Source organism: Natator depressus, chromosome 8 (genome assembly GCF_965152275.1).
Source record: "Natator depressus isolate rNatDep1 chromosome 8, rNatDep2.hap1, whole genome shotgun sequence".
Lineage (NCBI taxonomy): Eukaryota > Metazoa > Chordata > Testudines > Cheloniidae > Natator > Natator depressus.
The window spans coordinates 95321052-95344109 of NC_134241.1; the positions used below are offsets into that span (position 1 = coordinate 95321052).

General features: G+C 40.9%; 1 protein-coding gene across 2 annotated transcripts in view; it reads right to left on the reverse strand.

Moving 5' to 3' along the window:
* LOC141992963 (nardilysin-like) overlaps positions 1–23058 on the reverse strand; it is an 84285-nt gene that overhangs the window by 33827 nt on the left and 27400 nt on the right. For both annotated transcript variants that reach the window (XM_074962307.1, XM_074962308.1), the window contains exons 8-14: positions 20145–20202; positions 18264–18337; positions 17943–18012; positions 14624–14701; positions 14011–14131; positions 13864–13922; positions 7630–7684 (exon numbers count right to left, since the gene is read on the reverse strand). In XM_074962307.1, the coding sequence (XP_074818408.1) occupies positions 7630–7684; positions 13864–13922; positions 14011–14131; positions 14624–14701; positions 17943–18012; positions 18264–18337; positions 20145–20202 (515 nt within the window). The remainder of the gene's footprint in view (positions 1–7629; positions 7685–13863; positions 13923–14010; positions 14132–14623; positions 14702–17942; positions 18013–18263; positions 18338–20144; positions 20203–23058) is intronic.

A 23058-nucleotide genomic window follows, 5' to 3' on the forward strand; every position in this document is an offset into this window, starting at 1 on the left:
AGATAAGCAAGACAATCAACCATTTCATGCAATCAGTGTCCCCACAACAGCTCCCTCACTTATGGCCTATCCTGTGATGTGCTGAGGACATTCACCTCCATTTAAATCAGAGGGAATTGAGTGCATTAGGTCCCCTTGCATGGGGACCCTCTCTGAGCTTCAGTTTCTCTCACCATTATCCTTGAGAAAAGAAATGAAGGTTACTTACATGTAACCAGAGTTCTTCAAGATGGATTCTAAATGGTCATACTCGTGGGACGGGCAGGGAGATGCAACTCAGAAGGGGGAACCTTCTCACAGCAGTGCCCGTTGGAAAATTCATACACCCTTCCTACTCTTCCCCTCTGTGTTCCTGAACATTTTGAGGACAAGGCTATAAAAGGGGCACCCTTTGCCATCTCATTTTATTCTTTTAACCTCCTCAGAGTCAGAATTCTATTAGAACTCCAACAAAGGTGGGGAAGGAGTGTGAATATACAGAATTCATCTCAAAGAATTCCAGCTACAAGTAACCAATCTTCATTTCTTTGACCATCCTCTACATACTCCCACTCACAGGACAGTTTGGCAAGCTGTACCTCACAAACAAGTTGGGACTCAGAGTCCTGACTGAACAGGGACTGTAGAACTGCTCTACCAAATTAAGTGTCTGATCGACTGTGACATTATCCAGGATACAATCTGGACCGATGAACAGCTGTGTCCCCTCAGTTCTCCAATCTTGGGTGCCTTTTACACTGCTTTGCTATGAAAGCTACCACTCCTGGTCTGCTCACACACAGCCTCCAGCATGTAAGTTACTCCCAGTTACATTGTAGGAGTGGGATAGCCAGCCACACTTGAATTACACTGCAGAGCAACAGCAGCAAATTCCCAGCCCCAAACTTTCTCCAGAAATGTAAGTCTTGAACTGCCTAGCTCTCTCCTGGACAATACAAGCTCATATAAAGTCTGACATTTTATTAATAGAAAATTATATGCACAAATCCTGTTATCCCAAATGGAGTTTCCCAAATGCTTCAACCAAACACACTGGTTTAGATAAAACAAGTTTATTAACTACAAAAGGATAGATTGAGTGAATACAAGTAACGAGGGTATAAGAGTCAGAACAAATTACAAGAAAAATAAAAATAAAAAGCAACTAATGCCTAACTTAACAACTGAAGTGAATTCAAAGCAAAGTCTCTCTCACCACATTTCAGCAGTCTAACTGGATGAATCTCCTTCAGTCAGGATCCCTCCCTAAGTCCAATGCTGCTTCAGGTCTTGTGCATGTCGTGGGTAGAGAGGAAGAGATCATTTGGGGTGTCTATTGTCCCTTCTTATAGTTCTTTCTCTTCTTCAAGAAGCATTTCCAGCTGAGGTTCATGAGTTGCATTAGCACTAAATTGAGGTCCCAAGATGGTATTTGGGTCTTTTATAGGCAGTTGCATATTGGCATGCCCCTTCATAAATTTCTTGACTTTGTTTTGTGCCAAGATAGATTTATTATCTGTTAATGCACAGTGGACTATAGTTGCTACATATCCTTTAAAGGAGGAAATGGAAAGACCTGGAAGACTTGAATGAACCAAGTATTCAATAATATAATGTACTGGTGCGCCAATGTTGATCAATATGTTTCTCTCTTATTCACTTCACAAATCTAGTCCTCCTGTGATTGTTGCTGGTTTTCTAATGTTAATATTTCCTGCACTTCTAAAGGGCAAGATTTTCCAAGGACCATTCAAGTCCTATAGCCCATGCAGTCAGGTGTAGTGATTAAGGGTCCAGATGATAAATTCTGTTCTCCTGTTGAGTTAATAAGTTCAGTAACACCAGGAGAGGTCTGTATACTTCCTGGAGAGCTGAAGAAGTCCAAGTGCCACTGTTGCCATGGCAGTGGTGGGCAACCAGAATTATCCTTGCTCCATCCTGTCTTATCTACTTAATCACAAAATGGATGAGAGGGAAGGGTGAAAAGCATAGAACAGACACTTCCTCAAGTTCAGGAGAAAAGAGTCCAATATGGGTAGATTGATTTTCCCTGCTCTCAAGCAAAACTTGGGATACCTTGAATTCTGTCTGATCATGATCAGATCTATGTCCAGAAATCCCCAAAGGGTGAAGATCTTGTCTATCACCAATTTCTTTAACCACCACTCATAGAGTTCCATTATATCTTTGCTCTGTTGACCCACCCACCACCAGACTGTTGTCACTGTCTATTAAGTATACAGCTACCTGCTATTGTACTAGATACTCCAGTCCCATAATGTCACTGCTTTCTTGCATAACAAAGAAAAGTGAATCCCTCGCTGTCAGTTAATATAATACATTGCTATCATGTTGTGTGTGATGGCCTGCATGCAGTACCTCATTCCGGATGCAATACAGAAAAGATTTGAGAACCCAATGAATTGTTCTCAGTTCCAGGATATTTGTACGCAGTCTCCTTTCCTGAGTATTCCAATTACCTCAAACTGTTAACTAGTTGAAATGTGCTCCCCATGCCTGGCTGGAGGCAACGAAGGTGATTGTTTTCAACAGAGCTGGAAGGATAAACACTGCTCCCAGGTCACTGGCACACTGAGTCCATGTCAAAGATAGCAGTGTCTCTTTTAGGATGATCAATCTTGTGAATGTGCTGTCTATAGTTGGTCTGTAATTTAACGACAGTCAGTGCTGCTGACTTCTCACTCTGAGCTGAGCATAAAGAACACCACAAGTGGCTGAAGACACAAGGCCCATTAAACTTTAAAAGAACATATAGAAGAACCCTGTTTATCCGATCTAATTGGGACCAGGGCCTGATCGGTTAAGCAGAAATCCAGATAAACCAAAGAATGGGAAAGTGCAATGCTGCTGCACCATCTAGTGGCCACAGGGGATATCACCCCCTTCTAGACCTGTGTTTGCTGGTTCTCTGGTTAACAGAGAGAGCCAGAGATAACGGATGGTCAGATAAACAGGGTTTTACTGTTCTTTCCAAGTAGGATTTTGATGGGTCACCATTTTGGCAGATAGAAGTTTCAGAAATATCTTCTGGAAGAAATGGTCTGACCTCAGAGTTGAGAACTGCTCCTATAAACTAAATCCACTGTGAAGGTAGCTGAAGAGACTTTTTGATGTTTATCATGGAGTCCTAACTTCTTGAAGAGGAAACATGTGTAACACAGGTCTCTGGAAAGGCCATCTTCTAATGAGGTTTTATTGAGCCAATCTTTAAATAAGGATAAACAAAAATACCCTATTGTGTCAAACAAGCAACTACTACAGATAGGTATTTTGTAATTTCCAAAGTGGGGGAAAGGGCAGAGGAGTAGAGAAGTTAAACATTGTATTGGAAGTTACCTTGTCCAACAACGAAACAAAGGTATTTGCAATGCCTTGGTCTGATAGAGATAAGCACTTTTTAGATCAAGAGCTGCAACTTCAGCTCTGACCCTGGATTCCCATTCCTGATTATGGCTTCATGCTCTAACCACTAAGCATGACTCCTGCTCTTACCACTGGGCACTGTCCCAGTTGCTGACATTCATCTGTCACGGCTGGGTCTAACTGCTGATGTTCTATTTGAGCAACAGGCTCCTCTTCTTCCTTAAACAGAGTACCCAGAAGTATAGTGGGAGATTCCTTACCAAAAGCTGGTGAAGGGAAGGATCCAAGGATTTCAGCTACAAGGCACAAGCCATTTTCAGACCCCTGCTGGAAGAAGGGTACCTGCACTGATGAGACTACAGTTTATTTCTACAATTCCTAGGTGACCACCAATAGGGCCATCCAGCTTACAGTGGGATCTGCGGATTACCATATTATGTTAATCATGCTAATAACCATATTTAGGCTCCATCTCCTGTCTGGAAGGGTATGGAGATCTGTAGTCACAATATTTAGAGGCATAATCCTTCTTATTGGAAATGGGACCGAGAATATCTGTAAGTCTAATATGATTTGATTCTTCATTGGACTGTGGATCCGATCTTAAATCGACCTTGGATCCAATACTGACATTAATGGGGAAATTACAGGACCTGGGATGTGTAAAATGGAGAAGGGAAAAACCACCTTATTAGGAGAGTCTGAAAGCATTTTAAGGAGCCACAAGGAAGTGTCTGAGGATATCTGAAACAACTCTTCCAACCTCCTCCTTTTCTTTGTGGGGAGATCCAAGGAAAACTCACAGAAGTCTTCCTTTAGGCAAGAAAACAATCCCTGCCTCTTGTGAATCCAGTAAACAATCCAATTGCAGATCTTCATAGTGCACTTGTGCCACAATTGTAATGGTTAATGCCATATAAATGGACGATGAAAAAACTACTGCCATCTCCAGAATAATCTTCTGCTCCAATACTATCTTTGGAACTGGGGAATGAATCTCAGGCAGAGATTTACCCTTAGCCACAATCTTGGACTTTAATTTCAGATCCAGTGCTCTTGGATCTGGGACCGAGGTATCCAAAGAATCTCCTGAATGTGACTTGTCTCTGCTAACAAGAGCTTTCTTGTCTTGCACAATCTTTTTCAGAACCAAATGTAAGTGGACTGGAAATTTTCTCCTGTCTTCGGCTCTTATCTCCGAGACTGGCACCAAACAAGTCTCTGAGCACTTCAAGTTGGATCCAATGACTTAGGAAACAGCTGTACAGAACCCTTAGAAACTGATCCCAATGGAGAGATTGGAATCTTCTGCACAGCCTTCTTCTTAGTCCCTGAGTTGTCAGGAGCCAACACTGGTGTATTCACTTGGGCTACAGATCCTTTACAGGAATTAGATCTGGGAGGCTTTATGCCCAAATCTTCTTGAAGCAATAAGACTTGCAGACTAATCTGGAGCTTGTTATATACCCTTGGGGTAAATGAACTGCAGAGAGAGCACCTTAAAGTGGAGTGACCCTGTCCAAAGCACAATAAACAGACAGTATAGGCATCCAATACTGGGAAGACTGGTGGACAAGAGATGCTTCTTTTGAATCCAGTTATCTTAGCTTTCAGATTTGCCATGCAACCACTAGTCAGAACTGAAGACTTAACTACCAACTATCCTAAGAATAAAACTTTATCTAACATAATAACTAATACTAAAACTACATTAATAATAAACTTTACTAACCTTGAGGCACTGATTTCTTCTTGAAAGAAGGATCCAGATCTGATGGCTCCAGGAAGTTTACATTCATCTGCTGCAGCAGTTGGAAGGAACTGAGGCAGCAGAGGGCACCACGCCCCCTTTTATATCCTAATCCTCAGAACTTTCAGGAATGCAAAGAGATAAACTCCTATGAGAAGACTTCACCATCAGAGCTGCACCCACCAGCTCATCCCAAGAGTGTGAATACTCAGAGGACACTTAGGGTATGTCTACACTGCACCATAAATCCAGGGTTAGTAGAATCTGAGTTAGCCGTCCCTGGGTTTGTTAACATAAGGCTTGAGCATCTACACTCATTTGTAACTCCAGGTTATGAATTGTTGAACTCTGGATTCCAATCTGGGGCTCCAGCATACACACTGCATTATGCAGGCCCAAGTTCAATTACCCATATCCTAGACTTCCTAGTGCCTTCCCAACATGTGGCCACATGTAAGGTCCAAAGGGTCTCAAACACAGGCCTGCAGAGATGCCAGCAAGGAACAACCTCCACACTGCCACCCAGCAGCTGTAACCAGCTCGCACTCTCCTACCCACAAACCAGTGCAGACGCTGACCACAGAAGTCCAGCCTCAAGGGGTTCAACAGACAGCAGCCTCATAATGACTGATCCGTTCCTCCTCCTATATCAACCCACGGGAATTTCAGGAAGTGTCCAGACAACAATGCAGATCACTAACTAGCCCCCCACAACCACTCTGCATTCTCAGTTACTAATACCCTGGGTCTGAGCCCTAGGTTAGCACGATTTGTGTGTAGATGAAAGGGGGCTTAGACTTGAGCCTGGCTTTGAATCCTGGGCTTACAAAGCAGTACCCTCAGGGTACGTCTGCACTGCAAAAAAAACACCTATGGCAGCAAGTCTCAGAGCCCATGTCTACTGACTCAGGCTCACAGGGTTAAAAATAGCAGTTTAGATGTTTCCATTCAGGCTGCAGCCTGGTCTCTGAAACACTGCAAGGGGGAGGGTCTCAGGACCCAGGCTCCAGCCCAAGCTTGAATGTCTACACTGCTACTTTTAGCTCTAGAGTATAAGACCCGTAAGCCTATGTCAGCTGTTGCAGGTTCTGGGACTCCCTGCCACAGGTGTTGTTTTGCAGTGTAGGTGTACCCTTGAAGAAAAAATGAGGTTTCCATAATTTTGGGTCTGACGGAGATCACAGATCTAAGGGAAACTCAGCACCAACAAGAGTCTGCTTAGCTGGAGGCTTCCCCAGTACTGAAATTCCAGCCAAGGGAACTACACCAGCCAACTCCAGCCTGGTAAAAAGAACCAGAGCACCCAGCACTAAACGTGCCCCAGATGCCAGGGCAGCTTCATAGCTGAACTCAGTGTTCTGCTGATTTGGAGCTGAATGAAGGTGCCAGTTCTAGCACCAAATACTTCTGTTTCCCCGTTTTAATCATTTGCATTCCAGTAGCATCGAGTATCACCAATCAAGAGTCAGGGCCTCAGATCAGGCATTGTAAAGACAGGCAGTAAAAATACACATTCTGTCCCAAAGAGCTTAAAAGAGCTTACAATCTACGTTCAGCACGCTTTGAAAAGAACAAAGGCCTATTTCCATCCCTGGAGGGATCAGGGCCCTGACCAGAGAATGGATCAAGTGAGCAGCACATAGAACAAGTCCTCCCCGAAGGTACATCAGGCAGTGGATATGTGCATCCTCTTCCAAGAACAAGGAGGGTAATGAGATACACTGCTTAAACCTGTTCTTTAGCACCTAGATTAGACACAATGCCTGCAACCAAGACAGAAATAATCCAATCATTTTAACTATTCAACAGTAGAGAAATTACCTGAAAATGTCTAAACTAAAACTAAAAAGTTAAAAGACCCCTGGTCACACAGCAATGGTGCCTATACCTGAAATTATCCATGGAAAAGAAGTTGAGGTGGTTAGGGACCACATGGCTTCTATAACATCAGCACTGAACATTTGGTGCCATGAAGGGGCATTTATGTGATTCCCATGGCCATTGTTTTTCTGTAAATTCCCCAAAGTTCAGCAGTGCCAGGAACTACTTCCCACAAGTGAGAATATGCAGAAACACTAAAAGAAAATAACCACAATTGTTTATAGCACAAGAGGGGAATAAGATATGGGTCCTGTAACAAGTATCTTACAATCTAAACTGAATGATAAAGAGAAACTGACCTTAAGGAGTGGGAGAAAAACGTGTGGAAAAAGAAAACAGCTTGGAAGAGCACCATATACCAAAGAAATCAAATCATGTTTTGGTTTTATTAAAGAACAACTTCACAAGTCATAAAGTTTAACATTTCTCTGTCTAGAATATAAGTTCTTTCTACTTAACAAATGTTCCTTCTTCTCATCTATGTAAGACTATATTTTCAAAGACTCATGAGGTTAGAACCATCTAACTCTCACTGACTATGGCAAATTACACAGCAAAAACCCCAGTTACAATTCACAAATCTAGGGCTTAACATCTATACCCCCATAGAAAACATCTGAAGATTAATTTAGTACCTGGTCCTGGAAATAAAATTCATTAGCTTCAATCTTCTGAATCTCTTCCCAAATTCTGTGGGTGGGGGAAAAAAAATGTACCTATTACCCTGCCACATTTACCAAGTGACTAATCACACACTATTTCTAACAAGATATGAGGCTGACAATTTAAGCCAGTTTGTCTGCAGTAATAATAATTTGTACATCTATATGACCTAGATACCATGGTGACTGTGCATGAGAAATACACATAAAACTCTTTTTGTCTAGGAATCACAAACATTTAACATTTGTCAATCAATCCTCATTACTCCTGCAAGTTTTTATCCCCTATTTTCAGATGGAGAAACTAAAACACAAATAATCAGTGGGAGACACAAAGTAAATGGAAGAGCCAGCAACAGAACTGAACTCCTGACTCTCAGTTCCATAATCTAACCCCTACACTACACTTAATTGCTTGACCTCACTATTTGGGAAAGGTGTGGCATGCGGCAGTTCCTTCAAACAGAGTTTTCCATTTGTTGGGGTTTTTTTCCCCACTAAGGGCTTGTCTACGTAGGAAAATTTTATCAGTTGTACTAGCATAAACTGGTATAATCTCACATGTGGCCATTCTTATTCTGGAATAATATTGGCTTTTTTCTGTTTAGTTTAAACTCCTTCCGAAGAACATAATATAAACAGAAAAATTCAGTCTTATTCCAAAATAAGAGTGTCTGCACAAGGAGTTACACCAGTATGTCCTGGTTTACACTACAAGGTTAGATTCATGTAAGTCACCTTGCATTGTCTTATTTACACGTGTCTACACTCAAATTTGTCTCTACCAATGTAAGTGCCCCATTACAGTGAAGCAGTAACACCACCTCCCTGAACAGCACTGAGCCATGGTCAACATACTATGGTTGACACAGTGCAAGTGTAGAGACTGCATGACCTCGGTTGACCCTAACAGTCCTCCAGCAGCTGTTCCACAATGTCCAATAGTGACCACTCTGGTCACAATTGTGAACTCCACTGCCCAGGGGTCCTGGAAACAAGAAGACACACCACTCCCTTTAAAATCCCCATATTTTTAAAATGACTTTTCCTGATTGCTCAGCTTGGCAAACACACCTAGCAGTAGCAGTTCTCACTTGTTGTGTGTAATTACCCAACCGACCATGCCAACTACACAACACTCTAGACCAGTGATACTCAGACCTCAATGGTTCAGGATCCAAATTAGCGATCAACATTACCCAAAAGAGCCACAGTAGTGTGAATTCATTATTTCATTTACTATAGTACTATTCATACTTAAACAGTATGACTGAGGAAATATTTAGTCTCTTTCTCTCTATATACATATACATACACACACACAGAGCAAATAAGTTAATTTTAGTGCAAGTTGATAACTTAATTTGTTAACCAATAAGGATGCTTTTACTATGTTGTTAATAATTAAATCACAGAGTGTTTTAATATCGTGCTGCAAAGAGCCCTGCAGGAGACACATTAAAGAGCCATTTGTGGCTCAGGAGCCACAGTCTGAGTATCACTGCTTTAGATAGACTCCTGCCTGAAGTAGACAGCAAGTATTGGATCTTCAGGGCCTGTGGAGAGAAGAGACTGAGCATATGCAGCTACATATCAGTCATTAAAACATGGACGTCTATGAAAAGATAGCACAGGAGGTGCATGTGAAGAGGTATGATCGGGATCAGCAGCAGTGCTACATGAAAATGAAGGAACTGCAGCAGGCATTCCAAAAGACCAGGGAGAGCAAGAGTTGATCTAGTGCCATGCTGCAATCCTGCCGCTTTTACAAAGAGCTGCATGACATACTTTGTGGAATGCCTGTGGAATCTCCATCAACCACAATGGATACCTCAATGAAGCCCAAGAGAGAGACCCTTGCCTTGAACAGTGAGGAAGAGAAGAGAAATGCCATGAGCCAGGTTCTTTGAGACTCCACCGCAGTCTAGCTAATCCTATCAGCTGAGCACCACTGAGCCCAATCCAGGAGAAGGTATCTCGGGTAAGTGTGTGCATGCATTCTCCCTTAAAATGTTTAAATGTGAAGATGGCACCCAGCCCTACCCCAAGTTAGCAGGACACAGTAGTCTACTTTTCAGTGTTTTACTCATATGAGAAGAAGTAGAGGTACAACAAAGAGGGACAGAGTTGGAATCTGCTTTTGTTCTCCTGTAGGATTAGGTGATGGGGGGAGGCACGCAAAGCAATTTGTTTATATACATAAGGATGTCCCCTGTATCCTCCTGAAAGATCTTGATGGAATTTTCATAGAGTTACTCTGCAATTCTCTCCCAAAGGTTTCTGTAATCCTCCTCTCCCAAAGGTTCCTAGGGATGGCTGCCTTACACTTCTTCCTGTATGGTAGGACACTTTCCCACAACACTCTGAGATGACTACAGCAGGTACCATTGCCGTAAACAGGCTAGCATCACACAAGCCCACATGGCTTCATGAATCTAGCAGTAGCTGTGTTCTCTGTGCCTTTGTGACCCTCAAGAGTGAGATACCAGTTAAAATCACTGCTGCTTGTGGAAAAGCGTTCCAGTACTCAGTGCCATTGCCCTGTACATGTACCCATGGAAATAAGGCACACTTTATTGCTTTACACTACAAATCAATTCCCTCCTCACTTCCGCCCCATCTTGGCAGGCCATACTAACAATGGCTGCAGCTGGAGAGCAGTGCTGTGCAGAGGCACTCCAAATCTGAAGTGTCAATAAGCAGGTTGTATTTAAAACTCTTATAGGTATAAGGGAAAGGCGTTCTCAAACTCATCTTTCATTTTCATTTTACAATGTAAACTCTTTGTACATCTTTGTATGATGTTTTGTATGTAGCTCCCATCATTGCGGCCTGAAGGGATGCCCCCACCACACCTGCAGAACACCTGACACTGATGAGGAGGAGAAGAGGACTAGGGAGGACATGTTCACCAAGATCCTGCAAGCTTGTGCTGCATCAGATCATGGAAAGCCTGGAAGAAGAATATAGCAGATAGCCTGGAGAACAAAAGAACAGACAGGAGAAAGACTCAGGAGTCCCAGCAGGAAAAAGAGAGAGATTCGCCAGGACATAATGGGGCTTCGCAGGCAGCAAACAGACTCTTATTGACCATACAGTTGGAGTATGTTTCACAGAAATGGACTGAAATGAAGACAAATGTTTTCTACCATTCTGATTTTAAAGTTCCGTTCCATTAATTTACTTTATGTTTGCGCACTGTATTGATTTTTAATTGCACATTAATGTTTTGCCGTGTTTTGGGTACGCAATAAATTTTTATATTTTGGAAATAAATTCATCTTTACTATTTTATAACATATACTGCAGAACAAATGGCACTACTCAAAGAACAGGACAATTCTAATTGTAATAGAACAGGATCACAGAACTCCTAGGTTCAATTAAAAACAATGTGTAATATTATAAATGTACAATAAGCACAGCATAATTAATAGGTCCATTTAAAGTGTGATATTCATAAATTCACAGCAAGCATTACACAATTCCTAACACTCCCAAAATTTCAAGGCTAGGTAGAGCACATTAAGTGGCTGACCATTAAGGTTCTTTCAAGGCCTCTCTCAGCCACATATCTTCACACTGAGCTTTTCTAATGGCCCTTCTGTCTGGCTGTTCAAAGTCAGCAGACAGCCATTCTACCTCCTCAGTGGCAACTTTTCACCTACCACCTCACAATTATTATGCAGGACACAAAAGGAAACTATAACCATTGGGATATTTTTCTCACTGAGATGTAATCTAGTGAGGAAGCACCACCAGTGTCCCTTTAATCTGCCAAAAGCACACACAACTGTCATTCTGTACCTGCTGAGCCAGTAGCTGAATCTTTCCTTGAAGTTGTCAAGGAGGCCACTGTACAGCTTCATGAGCCAAGATCACTATTGGCATGTCAACATTGCCCATAGTAATCCACCATCTGGGGAAAAAAACAACCCTGCTTGCACCTTCCTGAATAGTCATGTGTTCTTAAAGGTGCAAGCATCATGCACCTTCTCGGACGAGCTCAGTGAAACATCCCTGGTTATTCACCAGTGCTTGCATAACCATAGAAAAGTAGCCCTTTCATCACAGCCTGGGAGTACCTTTCCCGGATGTGAAGAAAAGCTCTGTCTGGCTCAAAAGCTCATCTCTCTCACCAACAGAAGTTGGTCCACTAACAGATATTACCTCACCCACCTTTCTCTCTCCAATATCCTGGAACCAACACAGCTACAACGACACTGCATATATTAAGTACTTAGGTCAGACACATGAAAATGAAGTACGGTAACAATGTTTAAGGTTGTGTTTTTTGTAGGGCTGTCAAGCGATTAAAAAAATTAATTGTGATTAACCACACTGTTAACCAACAACAGAATACCATTTATTTAAATATTTTTGGATGTTTTCTACATTTTCAAATATATTTAAATTATAACACAGAATACAGTGTACAGTGCTCACTTTATATTTATTTTTGATTACAAGTATTTGCACTGTAAAAAACAAAAGAAATTGTATTTTTCAATTCACCTAATACAAGTATCATAGTGCAATCTCTTTATCATGAAAGTTGAACTTACATATGTAGAATTATGGACAAAAAATGACTGCATTCAAAAACAAAACAATGTAAAACTTTAGAGCCTACAAGTCCATTCAGTTCTATTTCTTGTTCAGCCAATCGCTAAGACAAACAAGTTTGTTTACATTTGCAGGAGATAATGTTGCCTGCTTCTTGTTCACACTTTCACCTGAAAGTGAGAAGAGGTGTTCTCATGGCACTGTTGTAGCTGGTGTCACAAGATATTTATATGCCAGATGCACTAAAGATTCATATGTCCCTTCATGCTCTAACCACCATTTCAGAGCTGATGACAGGTTCTGCTCAACAACAGATGCCACCAGCAGAGGGTTGATTTTCTTTTTTGGTGGTTCGGATTCTGTAGTTCCCGCATCAGAGTGTTGCTCTTTTAAAACTTCAGAAAGCATGCTCATCCCTCTCAGATTTTGGAAGGCACTTCAGATTCTTAAACCTTGGGTTGAGTGCTGTAGCTAGCTTTAGAAATCTCACATTGGTACCTTCTTTGCATTTTGTCAAAACTGCAGCGAAAGTGTTCTTAAAATGAACATGTGCTGAGTCATCATCCGAGACTGCTATAACATGAAATGTATGTCAGAATGCGGGTAAAATAGAGACGGAGACATACAATTCTCCCCCAAGGAGTTCAGTCACAAATTTAATTAACATTTTTTTTTTTAAACAAGCGTCATCAGCAGGGAAGCATGTCCTCTGGAACGGTGGCCGAAACATGAAGTGGCATATGAATGTTTAGCATATCTGTCACGTAAATACCTTGTAATGCTGGCTACAAAAATCCCATGCGAAAGCCTGTTCTCACTTTCTGGTGACAGCGTAAATAAGAAGTGGGCAGCATTATCTCCCATAAATGTAAACAAACTTGTCTGCCTTAGCGATTGGCTGAACGAGAAGTAGGACTTTGTGAACTTGTAAGCTCTAAAGTTTTGCATTGTTTTGTTTTTGAGTGCAGTTATGTAATCAAAAATAAATAAATAAATCTATATTTGTAAGTTGCACTTTCACGATAAAGAGACTGTACTACAGTACTTGTGAATTGAAAAATACTGTTTCTCTGGTTTATCATTTTTACAGTGCAAATATTTGTAATAAAAAATATAAAATGAGCACTGTACACTTTGTATTCTGTGTTGTAATTGAAATCAATATATTTGAAAAAGTAGAAAAACATCCAAAAATATTTAATAAATTTCAATTGGCATTCTATTGTTTAACAGTGAGATTAAAAGTGCGATTAATCATGATTAATTTTTTTTAGTTAATTGTGTGAGTTAACTGCAATTAATCAACAGCCCTAGTTTTTTGTTAACCCTGTAGTTACTTTCTTTGCAACATGTGATTCATAGATTCATTCATAGATGTGAGTGTGGTTGGCAAACCCCAGTTGGTGACAGTTACCATTTCCCTTCTGTTTGTCACACTGCGTTTTTATGGTGACCTACAACTAATTCTTCCTTTTTTTTTTTTTAAAAAACAATGTCATTTTCCACCATTTTCTCATTGCATCTGTTCTAATATCTGCTTATCCAAAAAGAAAAAGCACACTATAATGCAGAAAAGGATGGAAAAGAGGGAAAACCCCAGTGATTTCTGGCGTCATGATCATTTGATTCAAATCAAGTTACCTTTTATCTGGCCCTCTTTTCTGCAACATTTTCAGATACTGGAACACAACATGCGCAACCTGAAGACCAAAGGACAAACTGATGAACTTTCTTTAACTTTTGGACATAGCACAATGGTAAGAAATCCAAGCTACAATGGAATTTTACCTCATAGAAGTGCTTGTAACCTTCATCAGTCAATGTCACAGAAATGCTGAATATAGAGTAGGTGGAGTTCTGTTCAAATCCTGTCTCACCATTTCCCCCATATAACGCAAGAGCCCAAAATCTATTGAAGAGTTATACCCACTATTAATTACTCCAGTTAAAAACCTTCTTGAAGTCTAATTATAATCACAGCATCATTGTTCAAGCTTATTTCGGACCTGCCTAATGGAGGCCACTTTAAGGAATTTAAAAGTTAATCTAAAGCAAAAAGGAAGAATATAGCTTTCTACAAGAACACAAAGCACTGAAATTCAAAAACGCAAAAAAATTCTGAAAATGCAAGTTTTCAGCTAAAGTGCTTTCAGTGTTGCTCTGGAGATTCTCTTGTAGTTGCATTTCTTGTATTAGAACTAAAGACACCACCGGGTACATTTTCAGAGTATTTTGCATTACTTAAGTCACATGACTACTACAGGTTTTAAAGAGAATCACTGAGTTTGTCTCAAGCTTTGTAGATCACATTTTTAAATTTTTATTTGAGGAAATATTTCCGCCTTCACTCTTTATTTCAATGCACACAATATTAAAGTCTCACATTTAAAGAAATACATACTTTTTCCGAAGAAAGGAAAGAACACTGCCTTTGCCTTCATGTCCTACCAGCCAGGAGATATAGTGAAGTGGCTTCACCCTAAAAAGAGTTAAAGAAATGTAAAACTCCAAAATGTAAAACTCTAATATAGATTAATAATTAGCAAATCAAAATACAGATATTTAGATAACATCTTTCATCCAAAGATTCCAAATCACTAGACAAACAATTATAAATTCACTGCCCACTTCACCCACTATTGAAGTGTCACCTTTAAACAGCAATGCTATGAAAAAGAGATTGTATCCTTTGAAAATACAAAGGAATTTAGATAGGTAGAATACCGTTACTGATCTGAAAGTTAGCCAGGCTGCTGAAGTTAACAACTATACTTTGGCTGAAAATGCCACAACATTTGAACAAACACAGATAGTCATGACCTTTGTTTTACAGTAGAACCTCAGAGTTACGAACGCCAGAGTTACAAACTGACCAGTCAACCTCATTTGAAACTGGAAGTACACAATCAGGCAGCAGCAGAGACACACAAAAAATAGCAAATACAGTACAGTTCTGTGTTAAACGTACACTACTAAAAAATAAAGGGAAGGCATTTTTCTTCTGCATAGTAAAGTTCCAAAGCTGCATTAAGCCAACGTTCAGCTGTAAACTTTTGAAAGAACAACCAGAGTTACGAACATTTCAGAGTTACAAGTTCCATTCCCAAGATGTCTGTAACTCTGAGGTTTTATTGTAAGTCTCACTACAAAGACATCACCTCCAGCAACTTTGTGCCTCCTACCACTGATTCAAAAGGAAATGCCCAGTAATAATGGGGTTAAGAACAGAATCTGAGAGAATTGTGTTACTCAGTGTATCACCAACACAACTTCATGGGCTACTAGGCTTTCTTTGGAGGTCTTCTGTCCAGGGACAGACCAGCCCAATTTGTTTATAAAAGTTGATTGGATCACAGACTAAAGTAATATGGCTGCAAACATATTATAAACAGATATTACATTCAACACATCTACAGTTTGACTCTGAAGAAACCAGACTTTATTGCATACCTTTCCACTCGTTACCACAGCAATATCAAAAGTACAACATGGATTTATAAGTGCTGTATATCAGAAAATTAACTTTTGAACAATGAATTGCAAAGAGTAGGAGTATGAAAAGCAAGCCTTAAAAAGCATGTAGCATCAAAGAGAACCTATTCAAAGAAGTCTTGTCATGCCACAGCACAAGATCCTGCAAACCACAAGTTCTAGCTAACAGCCTGTAAAATGAAGAGCACCAATAGAAAGAAGATAGTATGTCTGTTACTCCTAAAACTGTTAACAATTTACCATGTGTGACCCAAGGTGCCTGAGGTAGCCCACACTGAAAATACCAGGTATGGGCAGGCTGCAAAAAGGAGAACAGAGTCTCCAAAAATGGTGGTGAACACTGTAGGTTAGATTCCCCAACCAGCCACAAACCATGCTCCTGATCCCCCACACTGGATATCAAGAAGCTGGGGGGAGGGAGGGGAAGAAATCACAGAGCCCCCTTTATTGCATCCCAGTCTCTGGCTCCCAATCAGCAAATAGGTCCAGTAAAGTGAGAAGTTCTTTAAAACTCTATTCACCATACAAAATGTTCTTCTGATCCCCAAAAAGCTAGCCACTTTACCAGATCAATATTAGTTTGAATCTTACCCAAAATACTATGCTGGAAGCCAATCCTTTAGTATCTAAAACTAAAGATTTACTGTAAAAGCAAAGCAAAGCAAAGAAGTTGTTAAATGGTCAAAGCAAACAGATATGGACTCTGAAGTCATATGTATGCATCAGATTCTTAGCAGCATTGGTGGGTTTGCTGGCATGTTAAATCGCTCTGGAACACACCCAAAGCTTGGATGGGTCATTCAGTCCTTTGTTCAAAGCTTCAGTTTGTAGAGAAGTTACTCCAGAGGTGAGAAGCAGAACTGAAGACAAAATGGAGAAAGTGTAGCTGCCTTTTTATATTCTTTGCCATGTGACTTGTACATCCTTTGTCCCAAACACAAGCTCACAGCACATGGGCATGGAAAAGCTCTTGGAGTCCCCTGTCCACAAGCACGTCCCTATATGTCCTGCTGACTCATAAGTAAGGCTAAGTTTTAGTCATGGGTATTTTCAGTAAAAGTCATGGATAGGTCACGGGCAGTAAACAAAAATGCATGGGCCCCGTGACTTGTCCATGACTTTTACTGAAAATACCCATGACTAAAACTGGGGGTGGGAGGAACTCGGGGGGCGCTGCAAGTGCTGTGGAGGGGGCTGCGGGTGTTCGGGGGCAAGTCACAGCCCAGGGGGTGCCGTGGGTGCTGGGGAGGGGAGCGCAGGTGCTCTGGGTACGGGAGGGAAATTGCGGCCCAGGGAGCCGACGCAGGTGCTGGGGGTTGGTGGGGCTGAGGCAGGTTCCCTAACCAGCTCCTGAGAAGCAGTGGCCCCAGCTCCTAGCTCCACGTGCTGCCTTCGCTCTGCCCCAAGCCCCGGTTCTGCAGCTCCCATTGATTGGGAACCGTGGTCAATGGGATCTATCAGGGCGGTGCCTGTGGGCAGAGGCAGCAAGTGGAGCTAGGAGCTGAGGGAGAGGAGCCCCCCCCAGCTCCAACCCCGAGGCCGCCCCCCCAACACCTGCTGCTGGGGGGCGGGTGGGCCCAGAGACTGCCCCAGCAGCAGCCAGTGAGTCTTACCCGGGGGCTGCCCGAGCTGCTCAGGCAGCTCCTGGGCCAGCCGCACGGTGCTGCTGCAGAAGTCACGGACGTCACAGAAAGTCACGGAATCTGTAACTTCCACGACCTCCATGAGTGTAGCCCCTGGCTTCTCTCAATGGGTTCATTCTACAGCTGATTGCTCTTGATGGGCCAAACAGGCTATATAATGCTGATGCCAGTCTGTCTGGGGATGTCACCCAGAAACAGAGCGCAGGTTTGAGATGCAGATATATTGTGCATATATATATAAAAACTTAGGATACAAAGATGATACATACATATAAACAAGATCATCATACTTAGCAAATCATAATTTGTCTACTGATACTTTACATGTCAAGTCTTGTATGATTCATTGCAATTTTTTAATATTCGTATGCATGTTATAATAAATGGTCACTCATATTCCATACAGCTCCATATTCCATTCACACTATGCTATTCCAAAAATCAAAGATCACAAAACGTTTTCATTTCATGGAATGATTTTTTCTTGCTGAATTTAACAGGAGAGAAAGTCTTGGTTATTTGATTCTTCATAAATACTCATCTATACTCAGAGTGTGACATCAAAAAGATGTAGTGCCATCTTACCTGTAATGTCTCTCCTGTGGTGGTAGTCCCCAGGCAATGCTCAGTGAATGAACATTTCTGATTGGAACAACTGAACAGGAAGAAATTTATAAATTGTAATGCAAATGCGTGATTATTCCTGTCTCTTTAATACTATGAAACAGCAACGGGCAAGAGATTTTACTTGCTGTAGAAAGGGTGGGGAAGATTCAAAAAACTACATATATTAATTCAACAATGGTAAATCAACCATTCTAAAACCCAGAGAAATAAGAATCTACACAGTGGTATATTTAATACATATTCAGAACACTTAACACAGAAGACACCAAGGTCACTTGCCTCTGTAAAGCTTGTAAAATTCAGGTGTGTCAAAAGGCTGTGTCAGATGGCCAAAGTTCGGTTTGGATAAACCACTTCAAAAACAAAAGAAAATTATAGCATGATGTTTATTGTTCATGATACAGGACAACAAAGGGGAGAGTATAAGATGCTCTGTGCCCATAGTTCTGAAATGATAAAAACCTGATCTTTTAATGGAACCAGAATATTTCCTCCTTTGATGTGACACTGAATTAGGGCACATCACAAGATCCACTCCATCCCGATTAATAGAAAACTTAACAGCCACTATTTCCCTGACCACCTCCACAAACACACACTCTAGTTATGGGCATATCATCTATTCCTCCAGTTCCCTCCACTTGTGGCACTGAACCTCCAAAAATCTGTGCCATGTCATTTTCAGGAGTATGAGTAAGGTCACACAAAGATTTGCACCTTGCCTCTGGGAGAGGCCCCAATCAAACGCCTTCGCAGATTTGCTTGCACAGAAATGCATTAGCAGAATAAAATGCCTTCCAGATTTATGCCTGTGAAGAGAACAAAATAGCTGTGCATCTGTAGCATGTTTCCTGCACAACACCAATAAACTGTAAAAGACAATAAAGTGTAATACTTTATAATAGGAGGAAAAGCAAGCACAAGGTGATTTATTTTAAAATAAAGGGAAGTGGAATTATGGACAATCTGATGCCATTGTACTGCCACAAGACCACCCAATACACGAGTGATGTATGGTTTCTTAATACTTGTGCTGAAATAAACTAGGAGAAATATTTGGTCTGTACCACAATACTTAGCCCTTTTACAGTTAGTACAGAACATTACATTTGCCAGTCAGTCAGCCTCAAGCATTACCCACATTCTGTGGAAAAGGAGTTAATGCAGCTTCACTGACTTCCCAAGGAGAAAGGGGAACCAATGGTAACATATAAAAGTGGCTGCAAGATCACTCTATGGGGAAAGTGGAGACTCAGAATTATGGTAAGTAGATAAGAATCACCAAAACACATACACAGACCCTCCATACACACACGGCTGAGAGCCTTGTGGGCTGTGAAAGCATCCTTGGGTTTTTCACCCTCTTATGTTTCTAATGGAAAAGCTAACAGGACACACTTTTGTTTCCTTATCCATTTTTAAATAACCATGGTCTTGTAAGCCGGGATTGTGCAGTTTCAAGAAGTGTTTGTTAGCCAATCACTTGACTATGATTAAGGCTAAGATTCTGTCATGGTTATTTTTAGTAAAAGTCACAGACAGGTCACCTGTCGCTGGAACCTGCTTGGGCCCCTCTGACCGCCAGCTCCAGTCCCTGGGTCCAGGGGCTGAAGCAGAAAATGTCAGGGAGATCTCTGGAAGTCACGGATTCCGTGACTTCCATGACATAAATGTAGCGTTAACTATGATATTACATCACAGCAAACACACCAAAATAGTAGCTATGAGATGAGGGAATAATGAGAGTCATTTCTGGGCACAAACTGAAACATTCTGTGTCATATGTAATTATATTTTGAATTAAGGGGACACATCTTAGGATCCCAACAATTATCAGATACAACAAAATTTGCATCGAGTGTCCAAATCTTAGACAGCACACTTCAATGGATAGTATTGCATTGAATTACTTTGAAAACCCACATTTAAAATCTGTTACAGCCATATAAAACACTACAAACTACTCTCTCAATTTGTATTTTGTCCTAATTATCTTTTACACAAAGCGAAGTCATAACATTTAGTACACCTCAAATGCAGCCTATAATTCTCCACCCAACAAAGGAGGCACAAGCATAGGTGTAGCAGACATCAATCAGCCTCTAGCATCAAAGCCAACACCACACATCAGATTCTTTTTGCATCAGTAAAGTATCTTACTTATTTGGAATCTGTGAAAAGAGTTCCTTCACCCACTTCTCCAAAGTATCCAAAGTTTCTAGTAAGGAAAGAAAAAAAAAAAAGCTAGAAATGTAACTCACTGACAAGCATGGAGCCAAGTTTTCAGGAAAAGGCAGGTTGAAAAATCTTCCACCATTAATCCAAATTAGCTTGAGGGACCCAGACTAAACAGACTCAGAGCCTGCAAATCAGTATTCAGTAATGCTAGATAGACACAGAGGGTAAACTTCAAAGCCTGTTGGGCTGATTTCCCCAATTTTACCAAATCCCATAGATACCTGTTTTTGGATTATGCTTTGATGATGGTCATATGTGTCCATTAGAACTACAACTGAGAGATTAGGTGGCACCCGTGGCTTTATGATTTGCTAGATCCTTATAGTATAGCAGATCCGCTCAACCTTCTCAAGCACAGTATAAATAATGAAGTGGTCTCCAAAAGGGGTACATCTGGCACATTTGTGCACCTGAGCAGCATATGGTGACCCTAGGCCTGACTGAATTTACACCCTACTGCAATATTATTTGTACAAAATATATTTTGTGAGGTATCATATAAAAACTAGTAACACGCTGGCTATAAATATCATCGTAAAATGAACATGTTAACCTTACATTTCAAGTTATTCCCTCTTTATGATGCTATTAAAATATGCTTAAGATAAGACAGTCTAGCTTAGGTAAAGGTGATAAACTGGTCTGTCCTAGACAAAGGAATGTGAGTTTACCTCAATTTACATATTAGCAGTAAACAAAGATATTGAGCTAAACCAGCCAGGGTTATCCTGAGTCTGGACTTGAGAGACAGAGAATTAACATAGCTCTTGCACCCCAAAGAGAGACAGGAGGTTGAATCCCCAGGAGGCCTTCCTCACTTGTAAGACAAAGACATCCCTTTGGGAATATAAGGAACAGAGAAAGACTCCGTCTTTATCCTTCATCTTAAGGAAACAAAGAAACCAAGCAATTTGAGCTCTGTGATGAGTCCTAGACAGACCGGCCAGTAAAAAGCTGGAAAGCAGACTGGGGGTGAGAGAAACCAACTTGAACAAAGAGATAAACCCGCGTTGCTTTGTCTAGGGCAGACCTGTTTATCATCTTTGCCTAGGTTAGGCTGTCTTGTCTTAAACATGTTCTAGTAACATCACACAGAGGGAATTTATAGCTTCATATATAAGGTTAACACATGCACTTTACACTGATATTCATAGCCAGCATGTTATTAGCTTTTACATGATATCCCACAAGACATACTTTGTACAAATATCATTGCAGCAGTGCGTAGGGTCTGAATACAGTGGTGCCTATGGTCACACATGTTATAGTGTGTCAAATCGGAAGCATTTTTTCCTTTTTCCTTATAAAGGAAGGAATACAATACTTAAATGTTAACAACTGACAAAAATTTTGAATAAGAGAAAGTGTCGGTACCAAGAGTTCTGCATCGCAGCTAGTACATCAGTGGTTCCTGTAGCATAGCTATAGTGATTATGTAAATCAAAAAGAAAATAATATTTTCTTCAACAGATATGGGACTATGAAAATAAGCAGCGTGGTTACTGACTTCTATGCATTTCTTCCCGATGACTAGCCATAGTTGCAGAACTTCTGTTCACACAGTCCTGCTTTTTGCAAATATTACCCAAATATATTTGCAAATATTCAGGCAGTGCACCGAAACATAGTATCCGTTACAATTATGGTAGCATCAAGATCCCCTAACCAAAACTGGGGCACCATTATGTACTCCTGACAGAATTCTGCGCCCCTGTGGGGCCACATTTATCTGTGGCCCCTGCGCAGAAAAACGTAAAATAAATCTGCCGGGGAACACACGCCTCCTCCCCAACAGCCCATGCAGTGTGTCTGTTCCAGTGTGCCTGGAGCAGCTTCAGAGAGGGAAAGGGGAGCTGGGCATGTGTGCCTGCGTGCTTGATCACTGTCAGGGGAGAGGGGAGGGGGAAGGAGAGTCAGGACTGGGCGTACATGCATGCCAACAAGCTAGAGAAAGAGACTGTCCCTCTCTCTTGCAACTACAACTTGCTGGCATGGAAGGGTAGGGATTTTTATTATGCCCAAGGAAGGCTACAGGTAGAAATGTAGCAGCTTGCCTGAGTTAATTGATCTCATTCTCTGAGGCACAAATGTAGCAGCCTCAGTGTAGTAAGGTTGTTAACGTTGCTGTTGATGGTTAATTGATCTCCTTCTCTGAGGCAGAAATGTAGCAGCCTACCTACACAGTAACATTGTTAAAGTTCCTATTGTTAGTTAACTGTTCCCATTCTCAGTCAATTCCCCCAGGAGCATAAAACCTGTGAAAGTTTTAAGGCCCCTACATTGCCAAAGCGATGTAAAGGAGCATTATTATAAATGACAGTAAGGGAATCCTCAGCTAGGAAGATCTATGTGCTTTCTCAATTTTTTCCTGTGCCAAAGTGGCACAATACAGTTAGATTACAGCTCAGGATTTATTTTACTTATCCATTTCAAAAAGACTTTGAGAGCAAATAAAACATTTACCAAGCAGTCAATAAAATGTCAGGACAATCAGAACCAAGCACTTCCCAAAGTACCCAGCCAGGTCCAGGACAATGATTAGCAAAACTGTATGACTTTCATGTGTGAAAGTCTGAGCAATTTAAAATGACATTCTACTTTTTTTTTTATTGCTGTTTAGTATTCTGTAATGTAATTTAAATGAAAATCCAGGATTATAACTGCAATGCAGAGTATTAGTTACCAAGTGCTTGTAACCTAACTTTCATGTGTTTAGGAAATGCTGAATAGTTATTGTGACTTTTTTCTGTATTGTAGTTTAAATAAATTACCAAAACCATTGAAACCGGTGTGATTATATTGCATTATTTTGACAAAGTATGCAGAATTTTGAATT